This window comes from Protomyctophum parallelum, assembly GCF_964188405.1.
Source record: "Protomyctophum parallelum genome assembly, chromosome: 18".
Taxonomy (NCBI): Eukaryota; Metazoa; Chordata; class Actinopteri; order Myctophiformes; family Myctophidae; genus Protomyctophum; species Protomyctophum parallelum.
Window position 1 is genome coordinate 37,875,778 of NC_139716.1, and position 21,225 is coordinate 37,897,002.

Sequence of the window (21,225 nt, forward strand, 5' to 3'; positions counted from 1 at the left end):
GACGGAATGCAGCCGTGCAGCTGAAACAGATCTGTGCCGCTGACAGACAGACAGGTTACCATAGACCCCTGCAAGCTTGGCATTCTCGAACTTGCCTCGGTGATGAACTGTCACACACACACACACACACACACACACACACACACACACACACACACACACACACACACACACACACACACACACACACACACACACACACACACACACACACAACTTGTGTGTATAGTGTACACAATACCTTGAGAAATTAACACAATATTACAAACATCCATTTTGATTATGTGTGATCAAATGGGGGCGGCTGTGGCTCAGGAGGTAGAGCAGGTCGTCCAATGATCCGTGGGTCGGCGGTTTGAATCCCGGCTCCTCTTGTCTACATGTCGAAGTTCATTGTCCTTGGGGCAAGACACTGAACTCCAAATTGCCTCCAATGAGTCGGTCGGTGCCTCGCATGGAAGCTTGCCATGCCATTGGTGTGTGAACGGGGGAAGTGAGGATGCTGGCGTTGACTGTTCGCTGCTTCACCTCCCAATGTATGAATTTGCCACTTAACAGGTGGCAAGGGGAGGCAGTCATCAGAGACAGATTGGAACTACATAATTCATAGTAAATTACTGGACTTGACAACACAATGCAGTGTTTGCTTTACCAGAATCCTGATGTTTTCAGCCTCCGATGTTGCTTGCTTTTCCAGGAAATGACCTCAATGTTTTTTTGACAAAGGTAAATAAGCATCTGTACAAGTCTCTTCTTCAAACACTTGCAAAGTAAATGTAAATGTGAAAACAAGCTGGCTGGTGAAACGCACCATCAAGGGCATTTTCTCTAACTGGTATCCGTCAAATTCCTACCCTCTCTTTGAACACATGGCGAGCAGTGCCTTGAGTCACAGGTCAAATATCACTGATCAAACAACTGTGTTTGGTGTGAACTAAAGGGAGGGTAAAGCCTAATGTATGCTTCGCCCAAAAGAACAGGCATGTTTTGCTTAAAATCTATTATTTTAAAGAACAGGCATGTTTCACTTCAAATCTATTATTTTAAAGAACAGGCATGTTTCACTTAAAATCTATTATTTTAAAGAACAGGCATGTTTCGCTTAAAATCTATTATTTTAAAGAACAGGCATGTTTCACTTAAAATCTATTATTTTAAAGAACAGGCATGTTTCACTTAAAATCTATTATTTTAAAGAACAGGCATGTTTCGCTTAAAATCTATTATTTTTCAAAAAATATAAACCAGGCTCGTGCACTCATATAGAGGGGTGCTTACATAAGAAACATTACCTAGTCCCACATTAACCTTATCTGAAATAGACACACATCGAAGTGTATCTGCATGCGCACGCATACGCTCACCCCAACACCCACATACCCCCCCCACACACACACACACACACACACACACACACACACACACATAAACACACAAATGAGCTCGTAGAGTGAGATGGCAACAACAGAATTGCCTCCGTACAACAACGATATTAAAGAATCCAGCCTATCATTCATCACACTGGAACAAATTAAGTCATTTGCTATGGCCTCAAGTTCAACCACTTTTGTTTTCCTCTACAGAAATGTCCCTGTGAGCTCTGCTGAGAAAACACCTGACAGATGCTATTTAAGCACGCTGAGAGTCCCTAAAAATACATTTGCTCTCGGGCAGTGGTGGACAAGGTACTCAAACCCTTGAGTCAAAGTATAGATACCCCTGGTCAAATATTACTCAATGACCTGTGAAAGTTGCTCAAAACTAGTCCCTAGAATGCATTTACAAATAATTACGTATTCAAAAGTTCAGATTACAAAGTAGATTTTTAAATATATGTTGTGGCTGAATAGATCCCCCCCCCCCTCCTCTTTGAAGTGTAAGTCAAAGTCATAAGCTTAAAAAATAATTATTAATAATAATATATTTTTGAAATTGTCTGTACAAGTACAAAGTAAATGTACTTAGTTACTTATAGTTCTTTATTTTTGCAATTCCTCTGAATGAGTGGGCCACCCCTGTGTAAGCTTTCTATCGATAAGAAAAACACAATTTGTAACGTGAAGACGCGGCTTAGCCATGCACTACCAGCCACTGTGAATGTGAGCTATTTATGTCTTGGAGCATTATCTGCTGTTTTCGCTGCCTTTGTGGAGTGCCTATGCTCATAGGTGCTGGGGTGCTGTGTTGTTTTTGGCAGAATTTTTTTAATTTAGTTTTAGTCATAGTCTCTTCAATAGTTTATTTAGTTTCAGTCACATTTTAGTCACCTGGAATGTTTTAGTGTTAGTCTAGTTTTAGTCGACTAAATATAATACGATTTTAGTCGACTAAATCTACTCGTGATTTAGTCGACTAAAATGTATTTTGGCGGGCCTTGATGCCATCATAATGAAAATAGCCGATCTACAAGCTTGTAGATCGGCTATTTTCAGCATGCAACCAAGTGTAAAATGACTAATACTGGTTTTTATTTGTTGACGAAATTGTCAGTATATTTAGTCATAGTTTTAGTCATCATGGCTTAGTTTTTATGTTGTTTTTGTCAGTGAAAAAATGTAGTCGACGAACATTTTTCGTCATAGTATTAGTCGACGAAAACAACACTGCTGGGTCAGTGGGGTGTGGGTTCAAAGTTCACTGAAAGCCTCCTAGATTCTTTGCCCTTACAAAGACACTGGACCTTTTTATGATGAGTGGCATGAACAGATATATAGGCTGTTTTTTTAAAAGAGCTATAAACCTCATAATTTAACCCTTGAGGTGAAAGGGAAACAATTCCACCCCCCCCACCCCCCACGTCCTCAACTCCCCATTCTTCAGGTGAAGATTTTTTTCCCCTCTCAAGGGGGAAAATAACATTTACATTCCTGTGCTTAGCGTGCTAATAGAGATTAAGCTGAATTCAAGCCTGCGTGTCAGGTGGCAATTCAGGTAGCTCATACCATGCATACCTGTGCTATTGTGTGGCTCTAAAAGGGCACCTCGCTCAACCCTCTTTGAGCCTGGCTGAGCAGGATGACATTTTCTAGGAACGTTGTTATTATGGTGGCCTGGACAGCTTCAAAGCAACAGGCATGCGGGGGAATACCCAAGTAAGTAAGCTTCAAGGGAAACGTCTCTTAAGTCATGGGTTCAAAAAAGAACATAATTTGCAAGCTTCATTAGACTGTGTATTGTAATGTAATGTCTTAATGATGAAATGTAGCCTGTCCGTTTATCCACCAACAGATTAAATTGAATGGTAGCCTGCCCTATATATGCCACTCATTCGAGAGCAGGTTCCTAAAGCCTTTATCAAAAAGAAGAAGAAAAGAAGCTGCTTGCCCTCAGAAAAGCCCTCTATTAGCTATACAGCTCAACAGACTTTAGTCACAATAAAGGCAGCACACAAAACAGGCAAGGCCAGGCCAGGCACTTGACCCTTTAACCCATTTAGACCTGAGCTCCATTCTACACAATGTCTTCTAAATCCTTAATCCTGACAGATTTCTGAAAAACCTATGTTTCTATGTCAGTGGTGCTCAACCTATTTCATGTCATGTCATGGCCTCCGACCCCCCCATCTCAAAATATGTTGTTCCAGGGACTCCCCCAGAAGCAAAGATTTGAGTTAAAAGCACGCTCTGAAAGAATATACCGGTATATTCAAAATTTGCACCACATTTTCACGATTTTTCCATGTAGATCTGCTATTTTTTCAATAGCTAAAGTTTAACATAAGATCGAAATCCTTCTAAAATGGAACACAAAACCCATATAGAAATAAAGAGATAACCAGTAAGACGCCCTGAGGGCGAGAAGCACACATCTGCCTGTGTGACGGCAGACTGCTGGGCGAGCACTGGCACTTTGGCATGGGGGGGTCAGATCAACATATGGAATGAATTTTGTACTGGCCATATATGGAGCGTACAGGGTTTGATGAGGTCAGATCAACATATGGAATGTCAGAACAGGAAAGGACGGGTGGGGAGGGATCAACATAATGGAATGTCAGAACAGGTAAGCTCCATATATTGATCTCATATAATATAATATATATTTTAATTGAATTGATCTCGTATAATAATGAGATCTAAGGGTTTGAGGTCAGATGTAGAGTTGCTGGCCGGCTCCATATATGCAGATCTAGGTGATGATCCAGTCTTCTCCATATATGCAGATCTAGGTGATGATCCAGTCTTCTCCATGTAGGCTATCCAGGGTTTGATGAGGTCAGTGTCGTGATCTTCATATATGGAGATGGCCATATATGGTGGGGTGACGTCACGTGTCACGAGGTGTGATGTCACAAGGCGTTATGTCACGAGGCATGACCATATATGGAAGCGTGATGTCACGAGGCGTGACCATATATGGAGGCATGATGTCACGAGGCGTGACCATATATGGAGGCGTGATGTCACGAGGCGTGAGCCGCGTGACCATAATGGAAGCGTGATGCCACGAGGCGTGACCATTATATGAATGGAACCCGACCAATTGACGGGTCACGGTAGATGCAGGTTTTCATCGTAAATAATAAAACACGGTAAATGTCTTATCTGCACAACAAAGAATGAATACAGATATTTATATATATCGAGACTAGGGAAATAAGCTACAACTTCCAGTGACTCTGACTCAGTGGCGTGCACAGATAGACACTAGGGGTGCTAGAGCACCCCCTGCCCTTTTTGGCAATGTGCTCTTTAAAAAAGAAAGAAGAAAAAAAAAGTTCTTAATTCTTAATTTGTAGTGTGTGGACCATGCGGTGACATTGATCAAATCTTGATAAAAAACGCTTCTACTATATTATTTAGGCCCCCACAATCTAAAGCTATGTTTCTATGTCAGTGGTTCTTCGATAAATAAATAAAATAGCAGACCTATTTTTCAATAGCTAAAGCACCAAAATGCGCTGCACAAGCTGCCCTTTTTTTCACTTGAGCACCTGCCCCTCTAAATGTCTGTGCACGCCACTGCTCTGACTGCTAAAGTGTCACTGTGCGCCCACTGCGCCGTGCTGCGGAGTGTCCCTTTAAGAATGTAAGGTGGGTGAGCCCTGTTTCCCCCGGACTGACGCGCGGCGGCTGCCTGCTATGCCAAACATAAATTTAGCAACGTGTTTGCGGCGGCGGGGGCAACAACATATCTGGAAGCGGCCGTGAAGTGTCATGTCATGTCGTCTCAGGAGGCATTCTTTTATAGTTATAACCCCCCCCCCCCTCACTCCCTCCCTCGTTTCTTTGCAATAAGGGGTTGAGACGCGCGGCGGCACAGCCAGAATAGCAGAACCTGCTTTGCTTCTTGTCGTCCCCCCGTGTGTGTGTGTGTGTGTGTGTGACTGACTGGGACTGGAACATTTGTTCCGTTCTGTAGCATCGAGGACGGTGTGGTGACAAACTACCGGAGATGACACGACCTCTGTTCTCCTTCTGGACCGCGGCTGGACTTGCTCTTCTCGCTGTCTGTGTGAAGGTAGGCGCGTTTTTCTTCTATATACAGTAAACGTCGCAATTATCCCTTATTGTCAGCAGCAAGCAGCCTGTGGCTATTCTAACTCACACTCACACGCTCTCTGCACACCTATAACCTATTCTAACTCACACTCACACGCTCTCTCCACACCTATAACCTAAGAGGACACAGCAGAATTCATTCAGGTTGCGAGACTTATAAATTAAACTATATTACCGTAAAATACCCAACCACTGCATGTGTTATTCTGTGTTTAATTCTGTTTAGGTGGAAAGAATCCTACCACCTGTTGCTCTCAAATGAGGTTATTATCCTTTGTCTGTACACTACAGTGACATGATGACACAATGATTGACGATTGTTTGCTCTTTATTGTAGGCCAGCCCAACACACACACGTACAGTATAAGATGGATAAGATAACCCTTTGTTGATACAGTATAGTAGTGTGTGTACAATGCAGGTGTCTACACCAAACTGCCGTATAAAGCGTGAAAACATAGAGGGATTAAAAAGAAAAAGTCTGACATTTTGCACTTGGTCTGACTCTGACTCTATCAATAAATATTGGAAAGTGTAATCGACAGTATAGCCTATCAGATGCGCATGTAGTTCAACAGGATTATTGCACAGACTGTGAGGATTATGTGGTCAAGAGAGCAACAGAGTTGGAGCGGGTCCCATGCAGGCAAGGCAGGATGATGATGGACAAGAGGCTGGGGGGGAGATGAACTTGAAGTGGCTTACAGAGGCTGCTGATTTAGTTAATTAACAGTGTGTGTGTCACAGAAACGGGGTTAGGCTATTTCAGGAGTTTTCAGTTTCTGTCCGGCTTGCATTGGATACTCCCCATTCCCCAACTTAACCGTGATACTGGGAAATACAAGACTTGTTGTGTTGTGGGTCACCCTTTCAGAGGTCACGGCCGGGTATTTATTGGTTATATGGTAAATGGTGCATTTATATAGCGCCTTTATCCAAGGCGCTTTACAAAGATTGTGCATTACATTCACCCATTCATACACCGATGGCAGCGGAAACCATGCAAGGCACCAACTAGCACATCGGAAGCAATTAGGGGTTCAGTGTCTTGCTCAAGGACACTTCGACAGTAACTCTGGGGGAGCCCAGGTTCGAACTGGCAACCTTACGGTTACCATCCAGGCACTCTACCCCTGAGCCACCGCCACCGCCGTTATATAAATTGGGTTATTTTTTCCAAAATGTAAAGAAAAAAAGTTGTGAACATGCACTGGTCATTATGACACTTAAATGTATAGGGCCTATCCTTCAACTTCTTGTTTATGCCCCAATGACTCGATGTAGAGGTTTTGTAGCAATTGTAGAAATTAGTCCTTAATTGTCGAATGTATAATGATCATGTGTACTTTCTTTAACATTTTTTTTTTAACATTTTGGACAAAATAGCCAATTTTACATTGAGGTGCGCAGATGTCGACCTATCCTGTAATTCCTGTTACCTTCCCAAGTTGTCGAAAACCCCCTCGAACAACCAGTCCCCACACACACACACACACACACACACGCACGCACGCACGCACGCACGCGTGCGCGCGCGCGCGTGCGCGTGCACGCGCAAAGCATTTGGTATTTGCAAGTACTGGGCTGTAACAATGAGACAGGGACACTGCCAGAGTTTTTAAATGACCAGGACAGGTGCTAATGGAACTTCAAGGTGATCTTGTCATCAATGCTCTAATCAGTGTTTGTCAGTCGCAGAGACATGCTCCCTAGGTTTTGTAGCTCTGGCTGCCACTTCTAGTTCGTTTACACCCACGGTTCAGACGTGCAAGGAAGGAATATGAAAGATTAAGCACCGGACGGTGCAAATATTGATACCTGAGACGGGTTTTAGCGGAAACCTTCCATGAATGTTGTTGTAGGAACACTGTTTTTACGACACAACGTGCGAGCGTGCGTGTGCGGAATACTGAGAGGGAGATGCACACACAGTAACAGAAGACACAAGAGGAAGCATTATGTATAGGACTTTATCCCATAGCAGTGTGAACCCGTGACCAATCTCCCGTTGATATATGACTTTTACCCCCAAACCTTGATTTTCTATGCGAGGTAGAAATTACCCCAGGACCCGGGTCATCACCCCCTCCTGTGAAACACTGTAGAACAGTCACAATTCTTCTGAAGAGTATTAGAGAGAGCAGTCATATGGTCAGTGAGTCAGTCCCATGGTTCAGATGTTTGGAACATGCCGCTGGCATCCACAGTGGTGTGTGGCTTTAATTCCCGCACAGGCCAATATGTTAACTGAAAGTTGTGTCTGATGAAAGTGCCTCGTAAATGACTGTACTTATCTTGATTAGCCCGTTTCATTTCCAAGACTTTTCTTTTCAAAAGACAGGCATGTGTACAGAGCAGCACAGTCAGATACACATGTGCACAAGCTCAGTTTTTCACTCTCTCTTTCTAGCCCACAGGCATGCTCTCTCTCTCTCGCAAGCGCGTACACACGCAGTTGAACACACACACGCACACACACAAGGCTTCTGGTTTTCTACTTTTTTTTTTAAAGATTTGTTTTTGGCTTTTCTGCCTTTTATTGATAGTATCAAGTGAAGATGGACAGGAAAGAGAGGGGGAGAGAGAGAGAAGGAGCGAGACATGCAGCAAAGGTCGTCATGAACGGGAGTTGAACACGCAACGCGTTGTCAGGCCAAAGCATATTATGTGGCATGCGCCTGGACCACTTGGCCAGGGGGCGCCCCTTTCTATAATTTCTAATGGTTCGATTGCTTCCGCCTCTCTGTAAAATTGAATGATTGAATCAGATCTCTCTTTCTTGGCTTAGCTCAAATAAGTGACCAGCAGCACATGATTGACACAGAGGACAGAGAACCACTTTCCCCCCCGGCTGTGCAACAAATGGGCCCCTTGAGTCGGCACTGGACATTTACCGTCTGTCTTTCTTGGACACAAACACAAAATGCACGCACGCACGCACACACACACACACACACACACAAGCATGCAGGCACTCACGCGCACAAACACACACACAAAATTGACCCAACTAGAGGAGCTATGCTTCAGATAGCCGGGGAACAAAATCTGCAGGCTCCTTGGATCTTTGCGACGCAAGAGCATTTCTCTGCCTTGTGTCCATTGTTATCCATGGTTGTTCTTTAGAACAGTGGTTCTCAAAGTGGGCTCCGGGGTCCTTGTGTCCATTGTTATCCATGGTTGTTCTTTATAACAGTGGTTCTCAAAGTGGGCTCCGGGGTCCTTGAGGGAGCTAAATGATAGTTAGGAACCAAATGGGTCTGTAACCCAGAGAGTGTACAAATGGACCCGTTTGTCCATGTGGTTCCATTTGTAGTACTGATTGATTGAGTAACTATTTTGCAATGATACACATTGGCGTCCCAGAGATAGAAATGCCATTAAATGGGTGTCCGCGGCATAGATTAATGCATGTCAGTCAAACTGGCGGCCCTTGAAATGAAAATGGTCCGCGGGGCTAATGAGTGTCATTTCGGGGCTCCTTGACATGAAAAGGTTTTAGAGCCACTGCTTAACATCTGTTTGCTCTCGCTCCGCCAGACCGTTCACTTTGTGTGTGAGTGGGACGGGATGCTCCTTTTGAACCAGTTGATGTTTTAGGGAGGCTGTGCGCAGCTCTCCAGCAGAGGAGGCTGCACCCTCAAAAGGCATTTAGATCAAAAGATGTGCTTTGTTTTGTGCCATCAGCTTTGATTATGGACAGTTTTGAGTGACCAGGGTCTCACTTGTGACAGTGCACAGTACACCCCTCGCCGTTTATTTCCCCAACTGTGATTTGATATAAATTAGGTTACTAGAATTGTATGAGCTTTGAGTACACTGAGGTATATAATCAGGATGGATGGAGAAGGGGTGAGTGGACGAGGGGTCAAGTAGGGTCGCGGTACGCAAATACTCCCCAAGTGAGCGTTTTTTCGCCAGCGACTTCCCCCACGTTCGGATACTCAGACCCGCCCCCCCACCCCGCTTGTTTGATCGGAAAGACCTCAGACGACCCAATTAGCTTCCACAAGCGTCTTTGTTGTGGAATGGGAAGTGAATTAACTTTGATAGGAAAAGTCGGTCCCACTCGAGTCGAGAGGGGGCGAAAGAGAAGGGTCTTCAGAGAACATCTGGCCAGTGATGGATGGATGGAGCCAATTCTTGGAGTGCGTTAACAAGAGCGAGTGTTTTCAGTTACACTGCTACAACTCTCATACTCGTCTCATTGTTCCCATCTGGCGCTGATCGTGTGTGTGTGTGTGTGTGTGTGTGTGTTGTGTGTACAATGCTGCATTTGTCTGTGTCATGTGCATAGTATATTGATCGATCGAGCTATATATTGTTGCTGTTGGGAAGATCTATGTGTTTTCATAAAGTAATGCTATTGGTCATCCTATAAGTAAGGCTTGCCGAGTCATGAGGCCCATAGGGCAGGAGCCTATCTCCTGTTTCTGTAGCGTGAGGCAGCTTGATGTACAAGTACACCCCCTGGACATGACGCTAGTATGTCGTCGCCAATCCAACCCTTGATGCTGAGTGTCAAGCAGGGAGGCACTGAGTCTTTGGTATGACCCGGGCCGGGGGTCGAACACCGACCTCGCAGTCTCAGGGTGGACACTGAGCTGGTCATCCCCTTTATGTACACACTCTCCATCAGTTGCGGACCACCTGGAACCCCCTCAAGGACCACTCAAGGACCACTGGTGGTCCCCGGACCACCCCCAATCAACATTCACCAAATTTTGTTTGATGTCAACATATCCCGATAGAAGTGTTTGACTCTAACCTGACGCCCATATCCGAATCCACGGCAGATGATTTACCCAGCCAAAGGTTTGTTAAAGGATACTCGGTGGTGACAATTTCACTCTCGCTATCACCTGAGAAATTACTAGCTTGAATCAATGAATACGTAAATGTGGGCATAGCCACCATTTGCAAATACTAAGATGGCAGAGCTGCAAGTGCCCATGCCGGGATAGTATCATGGCGGGGTCAATTGACTTTCTGCTATCTTAATATTCTGCAAGTGGTGCTGTGTTATAGATGGAACATTCTTGAGTTCGATGGGCATTTCCACATTGTCTGCAAACCCAGTGATGACTGACACTTTTTCCTAGTATAGGGCGGCAGACAAATGGAAGCTGACAGACTCAAATGCTTTTGTCATTACCTCACATTTTCAGCTCACATCAGGAACCGATGAATCTAGCTGAGCCACGTGAAAATCGGAAGGATGCAGAAATGGGGCTGGACGGACCCAAGCCTCACCGTCCTCCTCCTCCAAACGCCGTGGAACCCGATAGCGTTGTTTGCCTCGCCACAGTTTGATGCTGAGTGCTAATAACATGGCGTGACAGAGTGCCCAAAATGACTCCATGCCAGTAAATGGCACTGCTGCGCTGCTCAGTGGAATCATGCGCCGGCACTGCGCCAAACTGTAAGCAAAGGGGCATGTTGTTCAGAGCAAGACCCATAATGAGCTTTTGTGTGAGTGTGCGTGTGATTGAAATACAAACGGGTGTGTTTCATAGTGCCGCACTGTGTAGAACGACACCCCCCCCCCCCCCACTTGATCTGAGTTACTTTGGCATTTACATGACATTGATAAGGTACCAGTGTTGATTTCGTCAACTAATACTATGACAAAAAAATGTTCGTCGACTACCTTTTTTCACTGAGACTAAATATATAACTAGACTAAAGTGTGATGTGATCCAGTATAAGTAATTTTACACTTGGTTGCATACTGAAAATAGCACATCTACAAGCTCACAACGAGCTTGTAGATCTGCTATTTTCAGCAAGTGTAAAATCAGTCATCACATTCCAGAATTTCCAGGTGACTCAAACTAAATGAAAACCATTCAAGAGACTGACTATAAAAACTCAAATCAACACTGAAGTAGCACCAGCAGAGGGCACTGCAACAACAGAGGGGGTGCTGGCTTCTTGCCCCCTGGACAGACAGTCCCTGCCTGTGGCTCTCACACCCCGTCACTGAGGGCTCTATCTCCCATTGTGATTCTGCAGGTGGCTGGCCCTCTTAGTTCCTCCCTTTCAATGTACTTGCTCCCCTCATCATGAGGTTTATTTGTTGGTCCCCGGGCCAGCCGAGCTTGAAAGCCGAGCCTCCTGGCATCCAGTTCCTCTGATGAAAACATCTTGGAGCCGTCGTTTGTGTTGCGAGAGAGCCCCCGCGTCCTCCTCCCCCCCCACCCACCACCCCCCATCAGCATGATTGAGTGTTGTCGTTTTATCCCGTTGTGTGTTCCTGGACTCCATTCCGTATTGTTTTTAATTCATTTCTTTATGCGGCGGTGGCCCCTTGGTGCATCATCTGGCTTCCACATTTATTGTTTTTTTTTGCACACAGCTCCAAAGCCATGGATCTGGCTCTGGCTTTGACAGTGTGTATAACCGGGTTCTGTCTGTGCTTTAGCTCAGGGATGGGCAACTTTGACCATGGAGAGAGAGGGCCACTATATAGTTCCACACTCACTCCCAGAGGGCCATATTGCATATTACTGTCGTAGCAAAAATAGCCCATCTACAACCTCAAAACTTGAGCTTGTAGTATCAGCAATTCTTTTGCTATTTGACTTGAAAACCTGAATAATTTTTTGCTATTTTTGAATTGGAATCCTGACAAGTAAAATCTTTATTTACTTTACATTTTATGAACTAAATACAAATACATTGGACATGAAAAAAAAAAAAAACATTTTAATACTATTCATTAAGCTATACTCATTTAGACTGAGGTAATTAAAGTGGGTCATGTTTGCATGTTTGGAATTGTAACAGCTGAAATCAATAATATCATCAGTATTCTGATATTAACCTGCTGCCCACATAAAGTGAAGGTGCAGGGGGCCGCATGTGGCCCCCCAGGCCGCCCGTTGCCCATATGCTTTTTAGCATGACCTTCGGGTCCGTCCCAGCCAGGGCATGAGCAACAGCAACCATGGGGAGTAGTATAGCTAACGAGAGGGAACCACGGCAGCAACTGGGCCGACTCCTGAAGCCTAATTAGAGGGGAGAGCAGGTAGAATGTGAGCAGAATGTGAGTGTCTTTGTGAAACGTTATCAGTGAGGTTCGTCAGGAGGGAGGTACTGTAGTAGGAGCCAAGTCAGACAGGCACTTAGGAGAGAGGCAGCGAGGGATGAAAGAAGGGAGACGGGGGCAGGAGGAAGGTCATCAGGAAGAGGGTTTGGGCGGGGGGGAGGATACGGAGCTTGAAACAAGGGAGGGAAGGGAGAGAAGTGGGGCATCTGACGAAATGCCTCTCACGAAGATAGTTATTCGCAAACCTTTTTTGGTAATTGTTGAGTCAAGTTACAGGACTAGAGTTAAGTGAAGTTACAGGACTAAGAGAGATGAAGGTGTCACTGTTGGGAAACGCGAGGTGACAATGACAAGGCATTCGGTGAGCAATGTGTCAATAATATGGAATGGAATAGAGCATGGCCCATGCCAGAGTTTTGTGGGAATCCTAGAACACCGATTACCATTGTAAAAGTTTTAAATATTACATTTCAAAATCGTAGATTAGATCGTTTCTCTTTGAGAACATCTAACTTATAATCAAAACAATATTAACTAACAAATCATTTTTGACAGTTAAAAAAATTTACACAAATTCTGAACTTTATTATATATATTTTAACAAGCTCACAAAATGTCACGTTGCGATCTTGAAGATCTATTTTTGAAAACTTTTGAAAGATTTCACCTATAACAACATTGCAAAACAGGATACATTCGCTACATAATATTGCCGATACCGATTTTGTCAAAAAGTCAAATGATCTCCTGTTTGCCAATATGTCAGTCTTAGCAGAGATATCGGTCTGCCTCTAGAAAAGAAGCACGAGTCAAAGTAAACTTATGAGCAGGAAAGTCCAGCCCTGCACCACATGTGGTACAATGGTAGTTGGGAGTAGAATAAACTTGAGTACAATGGGAACTCTTTATTGCTCCCCGGGGGTATGACATAGTCGACTCATCCATAAGCACAGAAAACTGCGTCATATACAGTAGAAAAAAGTGTTCAATGCGCAGAGAGACACAAACTGAAGGAAGCGATCACTCACACCACATTAGAGCCATTCAGTAGGCCAGGGACATGAAGGAAGAGGGCTATTTGGATTTGGACATAACCACTTAATCTCTACTGCCGAATAGCGAAGCTATAGACCATCTACCAGCTCACAACGCATCGTCTTGCAATGCGTTGCAAGTGATCTTTAAAATATATATATATATATATTTTGTGCTTTTCCTGCCTTTATTTGATAGTGTACTGTACAGTAAGAGATGGAGAGTGACACACACAGACGTCTGGGCCATTAAGCAATCTTCTTCTGATACATACTAGTTCATATTTTAGACAACAGTTCCATTAGAAGAGAAGTTCAGAAAAGGTCACTGTACAGTTAGCAGAATAAAATGTGAGCTTTGTGTAACGTTTGCACGCATGGTCAATATAAATGAAGCCTGAGTTGGCCGCCACCCTAACTTACCTACTACTTGATGACCAAAACAAGTCCTATGTCTTTGCTTTTACTATCCTTGTGGGAGAGACGTCCTTGGGGACCAACAACAGATATCCTCATTGGTCCTGACAAAGGCAGCAAAACAACGCACACACACACACACACACACACACACACACACACACACACACACACACACACACACACACACACACACACACACACACACACACACACACACGCACACATAGGATGTGCCAAAGGGAGAAGGAAATTGATGGAGTGAGAGGAGATGAGAGTTGTACGGGACATGCACAGAGAATAGAGGCTGAGCAGATGTCATAATTGTGAGTGAGGTTACCGCCGTGAATGATCAAACGGAAATGTGAATGCGTTATAGCAGCAACGTGGAGGTCCAGCATTTCTGGAGGAAAGAACAGGGGAAGGCTGTGTGTTTCTGAACGGTCAGCGGAGCTATACGTCCCATAGCCTGAAGGGATGCGAGCATCGCATCCCTTCAGGCTATGGGACGTAGCTCCGCTAAGTGAGAGACAGTCGGCCAGCAAAGTGTGTTTGCTACTACATGGCTTATTTCTAATATGATGTTTTCAGATGCATATTTTAGCCGTGCTGATTTACATTTAAAATGATAATACACTGTGAAAGTGTTTCTTGTCTCCCAAACATCATTAAAATAAGATCTGGTTGCAAAAGGGTTGAAGTGGCCCTTTTAAGGTCTCGGGACGGAAGGTATCTGTCAGAGTCTCAGAGAGGAGGCCTGCAAGCGTGTGAGAGAGAGAGAGAGACAGACGTACAGGCAGAAAGTGATGGAGCTTTAGCAGGGAGCGTGTCTGCGGTGCTGCTCCCCCGACAGGGTCTCCACGCCTGGCCGCGGTCAATGTTTGCGTCGCTAATGATACATCCTGTGGTTCTTCTGACGACTGCACGGATCCTCCACTGCCCTTGGCCCACATGTGCTCTGGGTAAACAGTCCTGTCCCGCAACTGCCTCAGCCAAGCACTATACAGACTATTGCTATACAACCAGTCTGTTATTTGCGCTCCTACAGTACGCGTGCTTATTTGAAAGGGCATTTCTAGTGTACACCGTTGAACGTGTGTAGCCGACATACACGACACATTACACAAATGGATGAATGCAACGTAATTGTCAATTGGATCCATTATACATGTAGATTTTCTTAACCTATTCTGAACGGGAACCCATTTTGGTGTTAGCATCGTGTTATGCTTTAGCTATTGAAAAATAGCAGATCTACAAGCTCATAGCGCGCCACCGAGTGGCACGCTACGAGCTTGTAGGTCTGCTATTTTTGAAAAATCGAAGAGCGACTGACATAGACATTTTTTTTAATCTGATCTCAGGTCAGAATGGAAAACTGTCAGCATGTCGAAGACATTTTTAGAATCTGATCTCGGGTCAGAATGGGTTAAAGAACATGAAGTGGAAAGTAGAAAGTTGGCATAAACAGACTGATACTCCCACTCAGGTGTGTAGTGTACATTCTACACTTGGCACAGGGCTGCAAGACCAGCCCTAGGCATGTGCCTTGGCTTGCATTACACCCTGGGAGGAGGTTGTTACGTTTAAGGTGGAAACGTTTCCATCCAGTGTACTGTATGTGCTGGCAGAGTCGCTGTCATTGGAGTGAAGTCGACTATACTAACTATTATGTAAAAAAAAAATACACATAAAAAATACACATATATATATATATATATTTTTTTTAATAATAGTTGTATTTAAAAACTGTACATTGGTGACTATAACTATAATCTAGCTGATCTTGAGGCCTACAAAAACGTGAAAAAAACTAAACTTTTTTTTCTTATCAACTAGTCAACTATAGTACCAACAATGTCGACTAGTGGATTTACTAGTCGACTAGTTGAATTGTTGACTAGTTGCTTAAAGCCCTATTTAGGCCCACTGTACACCGCTAACCTCGGGTTTATCAACTAAAGTACTAAACCAAACCTGTGGTATTTCACTAGATTTGTTTGTTGGGATATGTACAGTATTAAAGCTTGGGCACAACTTTATGCCCGTTTCTGTTCCTTATTAGGATACCTATCTACAGTAGTTCATCTCTCTTTGATTGCCGGCATTGGAATTTCAACTCCACAGTTGAAGCATAACATAATGGCGGCCGTGGCTCGGGAGGTAGAGCGGTCGCGTGGTATTTGGAAGGTTTAATCCCCGGTTCGATCTCCCCCTGTGGTATACTGTCAAAGTGTTCTTGAGCAAGACACTTACTTCTGCTGCCACCTGATGAGCATGTTGGTATCCTGCATGGTTTCCTCCACCATCAGTGTTTGTGTGAGTGGATAATGCACAGCGTGAAGCATTGTGGATAAAGGTGGTACTGTATAAATGCACCAATTTGCCATTTCCAAAATGGGGACACAAGATTGAAAATGCCTAAATACCATTGAACGGGCTGAGGTGTGTGTTAGCATGTGTCTGCATCTTGTGACCGTGTGTGTGTGTGTGTGTGTGTGAGTGAGTGTGAGTGACCATGGGAGCAGAGGTCTCCTCTGCTTTCTCATTCCCAGGCAGCTCACAGGGATTACCTACACACATTACACACACACACACACACACACACACACACACACACACACACACACACACACACACACACGGGGGTGAGCACTGACAGAGTACAGATGTAGCGGCCGGTGAACTGGCCCTGTAAAGAGACTGAGGCCTCTCCTCAGAGGAAGCCGCTGCCTGGGAAATTTGTGTGGCTTCATATACACATAATGTGCATGTACAGTACACACACATGTGTGCTCGTGCGTGTGCGTGTGCGTGTGTGTGTGTGTGTGTGTGTGTGTGTGCGCGCGGCCCAGGTAGCAAGCTGTGGGAAGCAGACATGCAGCTTTATGAAGCCTATGAGCAGTGATGATCTCAGGACATCTGTCACACTGAAGCCATGTGTTAGAGACATATTTTTAGCGTGATGATTACGTTTTAAAATGAGTAATACACTGTCATCTTGAATGAGATTTAAAAACGGAGTAATCAGAAGCAGCGTTGTATGGACGGACGCGCAGCAATGGGAATCAAACGGGTGAATGAAATCAAGATTCATTTCTATTCAGTCAGTTCCAGTCGACGAGACGCAGCACTGATACCAAAGTGAACTTGGACATTTGCAAAAGATGTCCCTTTTTCCTGTGACTCGTCTCACAGCGTGCATGTTGTTTAAGAGCGTCTGCGGTTTTGACCTTTCTTGAAAATGATTACGGTCACTGCTGCCGCCGAAAGCCTTTGTCACTGTTTGGTGTCATTTTTGAAGTGCCACCGTGGAATTCTGTCCTGGCATAGCTCGCCGCGGTGACTTCATCCTCACTGGCACCTCTGTCTGTTTTCGATGTGAGAAATGCATAGCAGCATGCACGCACGCGCACATGCACGCACTGTACAGTGTATACACCCACCCACTGTACACACACTAACATGGAACTTTGCTACTTGCTTGCTTTAGTTTAATAGAATAGGCATCGTCGGGGCCCAGTTCCTATCATCACTCCTCACCTCTCCTTCTGTCTCACTGTTGACAGGTATTAGGTATACGTAACCTGAAAAATATTTGGCAACCATGACCTGGAACTTTACATTTGACATTTTAGCTTGTCACCCACCCTTCATCCCCTCCTCGCCTTCTCCTTCACCTCACTGGGACATAATTCCCTCCACAACAAGGCCTTTTGTTCCCTCCCTCGTGGTTTCGTCTCCCACCTCAACGTGACTGGCGGCCATAGCTGGAATAGCTGGGATTGTCGGTAGACCAGGTGGCCTGTGCAAAATTGTCTAGATTGTTTGGCAAGATATCGGAGTTAGCTTCGGATCAAACCTCAGATTGTTTTTTGGAGAGCTGTGCTCCAGGAACCTAGACTCAGTGGTTCATAATTTTTTTAGCTTGAGATCCAAAAGAGAAATTAGACGTTTACCCTGGACTCAATACTAGTGAAAATAGCAGATCGACAAGCTCACACCACATCGCTTCGCGCCACGTTGTGAGCTTGTGGACCTGCTTATTATCCCTGTATTTCTTAAACGTTTATTTAATTTATTCATGGAAATTATTTTGTCTTCTGATTATTATTATTTAATTTATGTAATTATAATAATAGCAAATGGGAATATTTACTAGTGGTCTGGATCCACATAGATTTAGTCGACTCAAATGTTATGATATTTAGTCGACTGAAACTAGACAGACTGACTAAAATGTGACTAAATTTGGAAGCCATTCAAGACTAAAGACTAAAACTAAAATCAAAATTTGCTGCCGAAAAAACAACACTGCATGGAACCACTGACCTAGAATCATTTGAGCTCAAGGATGATAGAGAAGTGGACCGACAGACGAGCCCCATGCATGCAGCGTGGTGCAGTCACAGGTGAGACCAGCTGCAGTATTCCATGCACCCTTATCAGCTTTACATGTTGCAGTGCCTGACAGGGTGCCTCAACGGCCCCTGAATCCACTGAGTGGTCTGAGAAGTGACACATGTCAAAACATATTACCAGTGTTTGATTTCCTCCACCGTCGACTGCCTTTTTCTTTTTCACTGACTAAAGCCAAATGGAAACTAAATGAAAACCAAGCTACGATGACTAAAACTAATACTAAATATATTGACAATTTTGTCAACAAATAACAACTAAAATGTTAGGAAGGGACGATAGTGGACCGGAGATCCAGTAGAACTCAAAGGCAGGTTATTTTATGCTTGGTTGCATGCTGAAAATCAACCATTACGACGGCATCAAGACGCAGAAATGTTGTTGACAAAAAACAACTGTAGATTTAGTCGACTAAAATCGCATGACCTTTTAAGTCATTTCACATGACTAAAATAGGACTAAAACTAAATACATTTTCATTCAAAAGACTAAAAAGGCCCGTTGCGTCAATGAAATATGCTGTGAACTAAAGTAAAGGAAATGACTTTTATATTTTGTATTTTATTACGAAAAAGGTTATGTCAACTATGAAATTACGATGGCTCAGTTGATATATTAGCTATACTTGGCATGTATATCTGCAGGGGTGGGAGTTATAGTGAGACCGAACATGCTGCTCAACATTTTGAGTCACCTGCCTGTTGGAGACTGTGCTTCTTATCGTCCATGGTGATGCACCTGGCTCTCTGTAGACGGTACGCCTCAGCATAGAGCTATGTATATAGCTCTGGTTCCCATGCTTGGAAAACTCAGGAGCCTTGATGGTGCCAAAGAAGGAATAGGAATGCACGTTACTTGCTTCACACTATTTTGGGGACTTTTTCTACAAATGATATCCCAGATTCATGTCATTCAGGGTAAAGACGAAGTTGTTTGGGTCCATTATCTGGAATCATTTTCAGAAATCAAAGCACTTGCAGCAAAATAATTCGCTGCACCCTGCACCCAAATGGGATCTCAGGATCCCCCAAAACCACGCTGTCCCCTGGTACAAAAAACTAAAAGAAAAGAAGAAAAAAAAAACACTGCCACTTAACATGGCCTCCTCCCTGGTTGCCTCCTATCTGATAACTGGCTAACATTCCAGGCCATTAGAGCCTCATCTACAGTAGAGAAGGCAGCCTGATATTTGTCTTTATGAAGAAAGAGGGAAGAATGGAGGAATCGTGGGGAAGGAATGAGAGATAAGCTTCCGAGACTTGTTTGATTGATGGAGAGAAAGAGGGACATGTTTACTGACCGTGTGTGTGTGCGTGCGTGTGCGTGCATGTGCGCACGTGTGTGTGTGTGTGTGTTTACTCAGCATGTGTGTTTCTTGCTCATAGCCTGAGACAGAGACAGAGAGAGAGAGTGCATAAACAGGTGAGAGAGACAGAGAGAGAGAGAGAGAGAGAGTGCATAAACAGGTGAGAGAGAAGGGGCAGGAGGAGGTTGTCGTTGAAAGAACGCCGTTTTAGTGTGAGAGATGTGCGTAAACTGACAGTGATTGGCACGAGGGCGCAGCAGGAATGCGCCTGGCTGCAGCTCCCCACGGGACAGGCACAAACCCCTCAGTCATTGCATGGAAAAGTAATCGTTACGGGCAAATCATTACATGATCACAGAGCGAGCAAGACACTATGCCAAATGGTACAACCCTGAAGGGGGAGGGGCGGGCAAAAAGTACTTGATTGTTTTGATTGTAAAAGCGTCAATCCTATCAATACTGCAATGTAGAACTATATACTTCGTTACAAGTGAAAGTCCAGAGTTCAAAATGTACAGCTACTTGAGTAAAAGTACAAAAGTATTGGCATCAAAATGTACTTAAAGTACCAAAAGTAAAAAGTATTCTCTCTATGCAGAATGTCCCATTTCTGGTTTTAAAATGTATACAAATATTTAGAAAATTAGCCGATCTACAAGCTCACAATGTGTCATCGTGACGCAGAGTAACTACAGTAGTAACTAACGTTTTTAAAATACATGTAGTGGAGCAAAAGTACAATATATTTGCCTCTGAAATGTAGGGGAGTAGAAGTAAAAGTACAGACAATTTGACATACCCAAGTAATGTACAAATACCTCAAAATTGTACTTAACCCATTTTGGGCGGGAACCCCTTTTGGTGTTTTAAGCATTACGTTATACTTTAGCTATTGAAAAATAGCAGATCTACAAGCTCAAGCTCGTAGCGCGCCACTCTGTGGCGCGCTACGAGCTTGAGCTTGTAGGTCTGCTATTTTTGAGAAATCGAAGAACGAAACATAGCTTTTTCAGAAAACTGTCAGGATGTAGAAGACATTTTTAGAATCTGATCTCAGGTCAGAAAGGGTTTAAGTACAGTACTTAAGTAAATGTACTTTTCCACCACTGCCAAATAGTACAGCCCTGACGGGGGAGGGGCGGGGACCAACGAAATGATGGTAATGAAGAGAGGGGAAAAACGCAGGAGAGCTATTTAAGGTAGTGCTTAAATAAGGAGGCCGACAATCCGCAGAACAGGAATTCTGTGCGTGCCGTGGCAATGACCGAACGATACACTCGCTAATTCATAACCAACTAGAAAAAGTGCCCCTCGGGGGAAACGGGTCTCCACCAGGCCAGGTCAGGTTGTGGCCTCCTGGTGGCGCTATAATAGGCCAATGTGAAAAGGGTGGGATATATTCCTCAGCCTAGTAGGAAAGTCTGTGAAAGATTTCACGTAAATTGCAAGCTGCGTTCATGATTTGAGGCTTTTTGTTTCAAAAGGGCCAATCCTGCA

The 21,225-nt window shown here is 44.2% G+C and overlaps 1 protein-coding gene across 1 annotated transcript in view; it reads left to right on the forward strand.

The window, feature by feature from the left end:
* Positions 1-5,312: 5,312 nt before the first annotated feature.
* Positions 5,313-21,225, forward strand: part of LOC310876130 (ADAMTS-like protein 1) — a 177,302-nt gene continuing 161,389 nt past the window's right edge. The window contains exon 1 of the mRNA XM_083789575.1: positions 5,313-5,460. Within this exon, the coding sequence (XP_083645701.1) occupies positions 5,395-5,460 (66 nt within the window). The 5' untranslated portion in view covers positions 5,313-5,394. The remainder of the gene's footprint in view (positions 5,461-21,225) is intronic.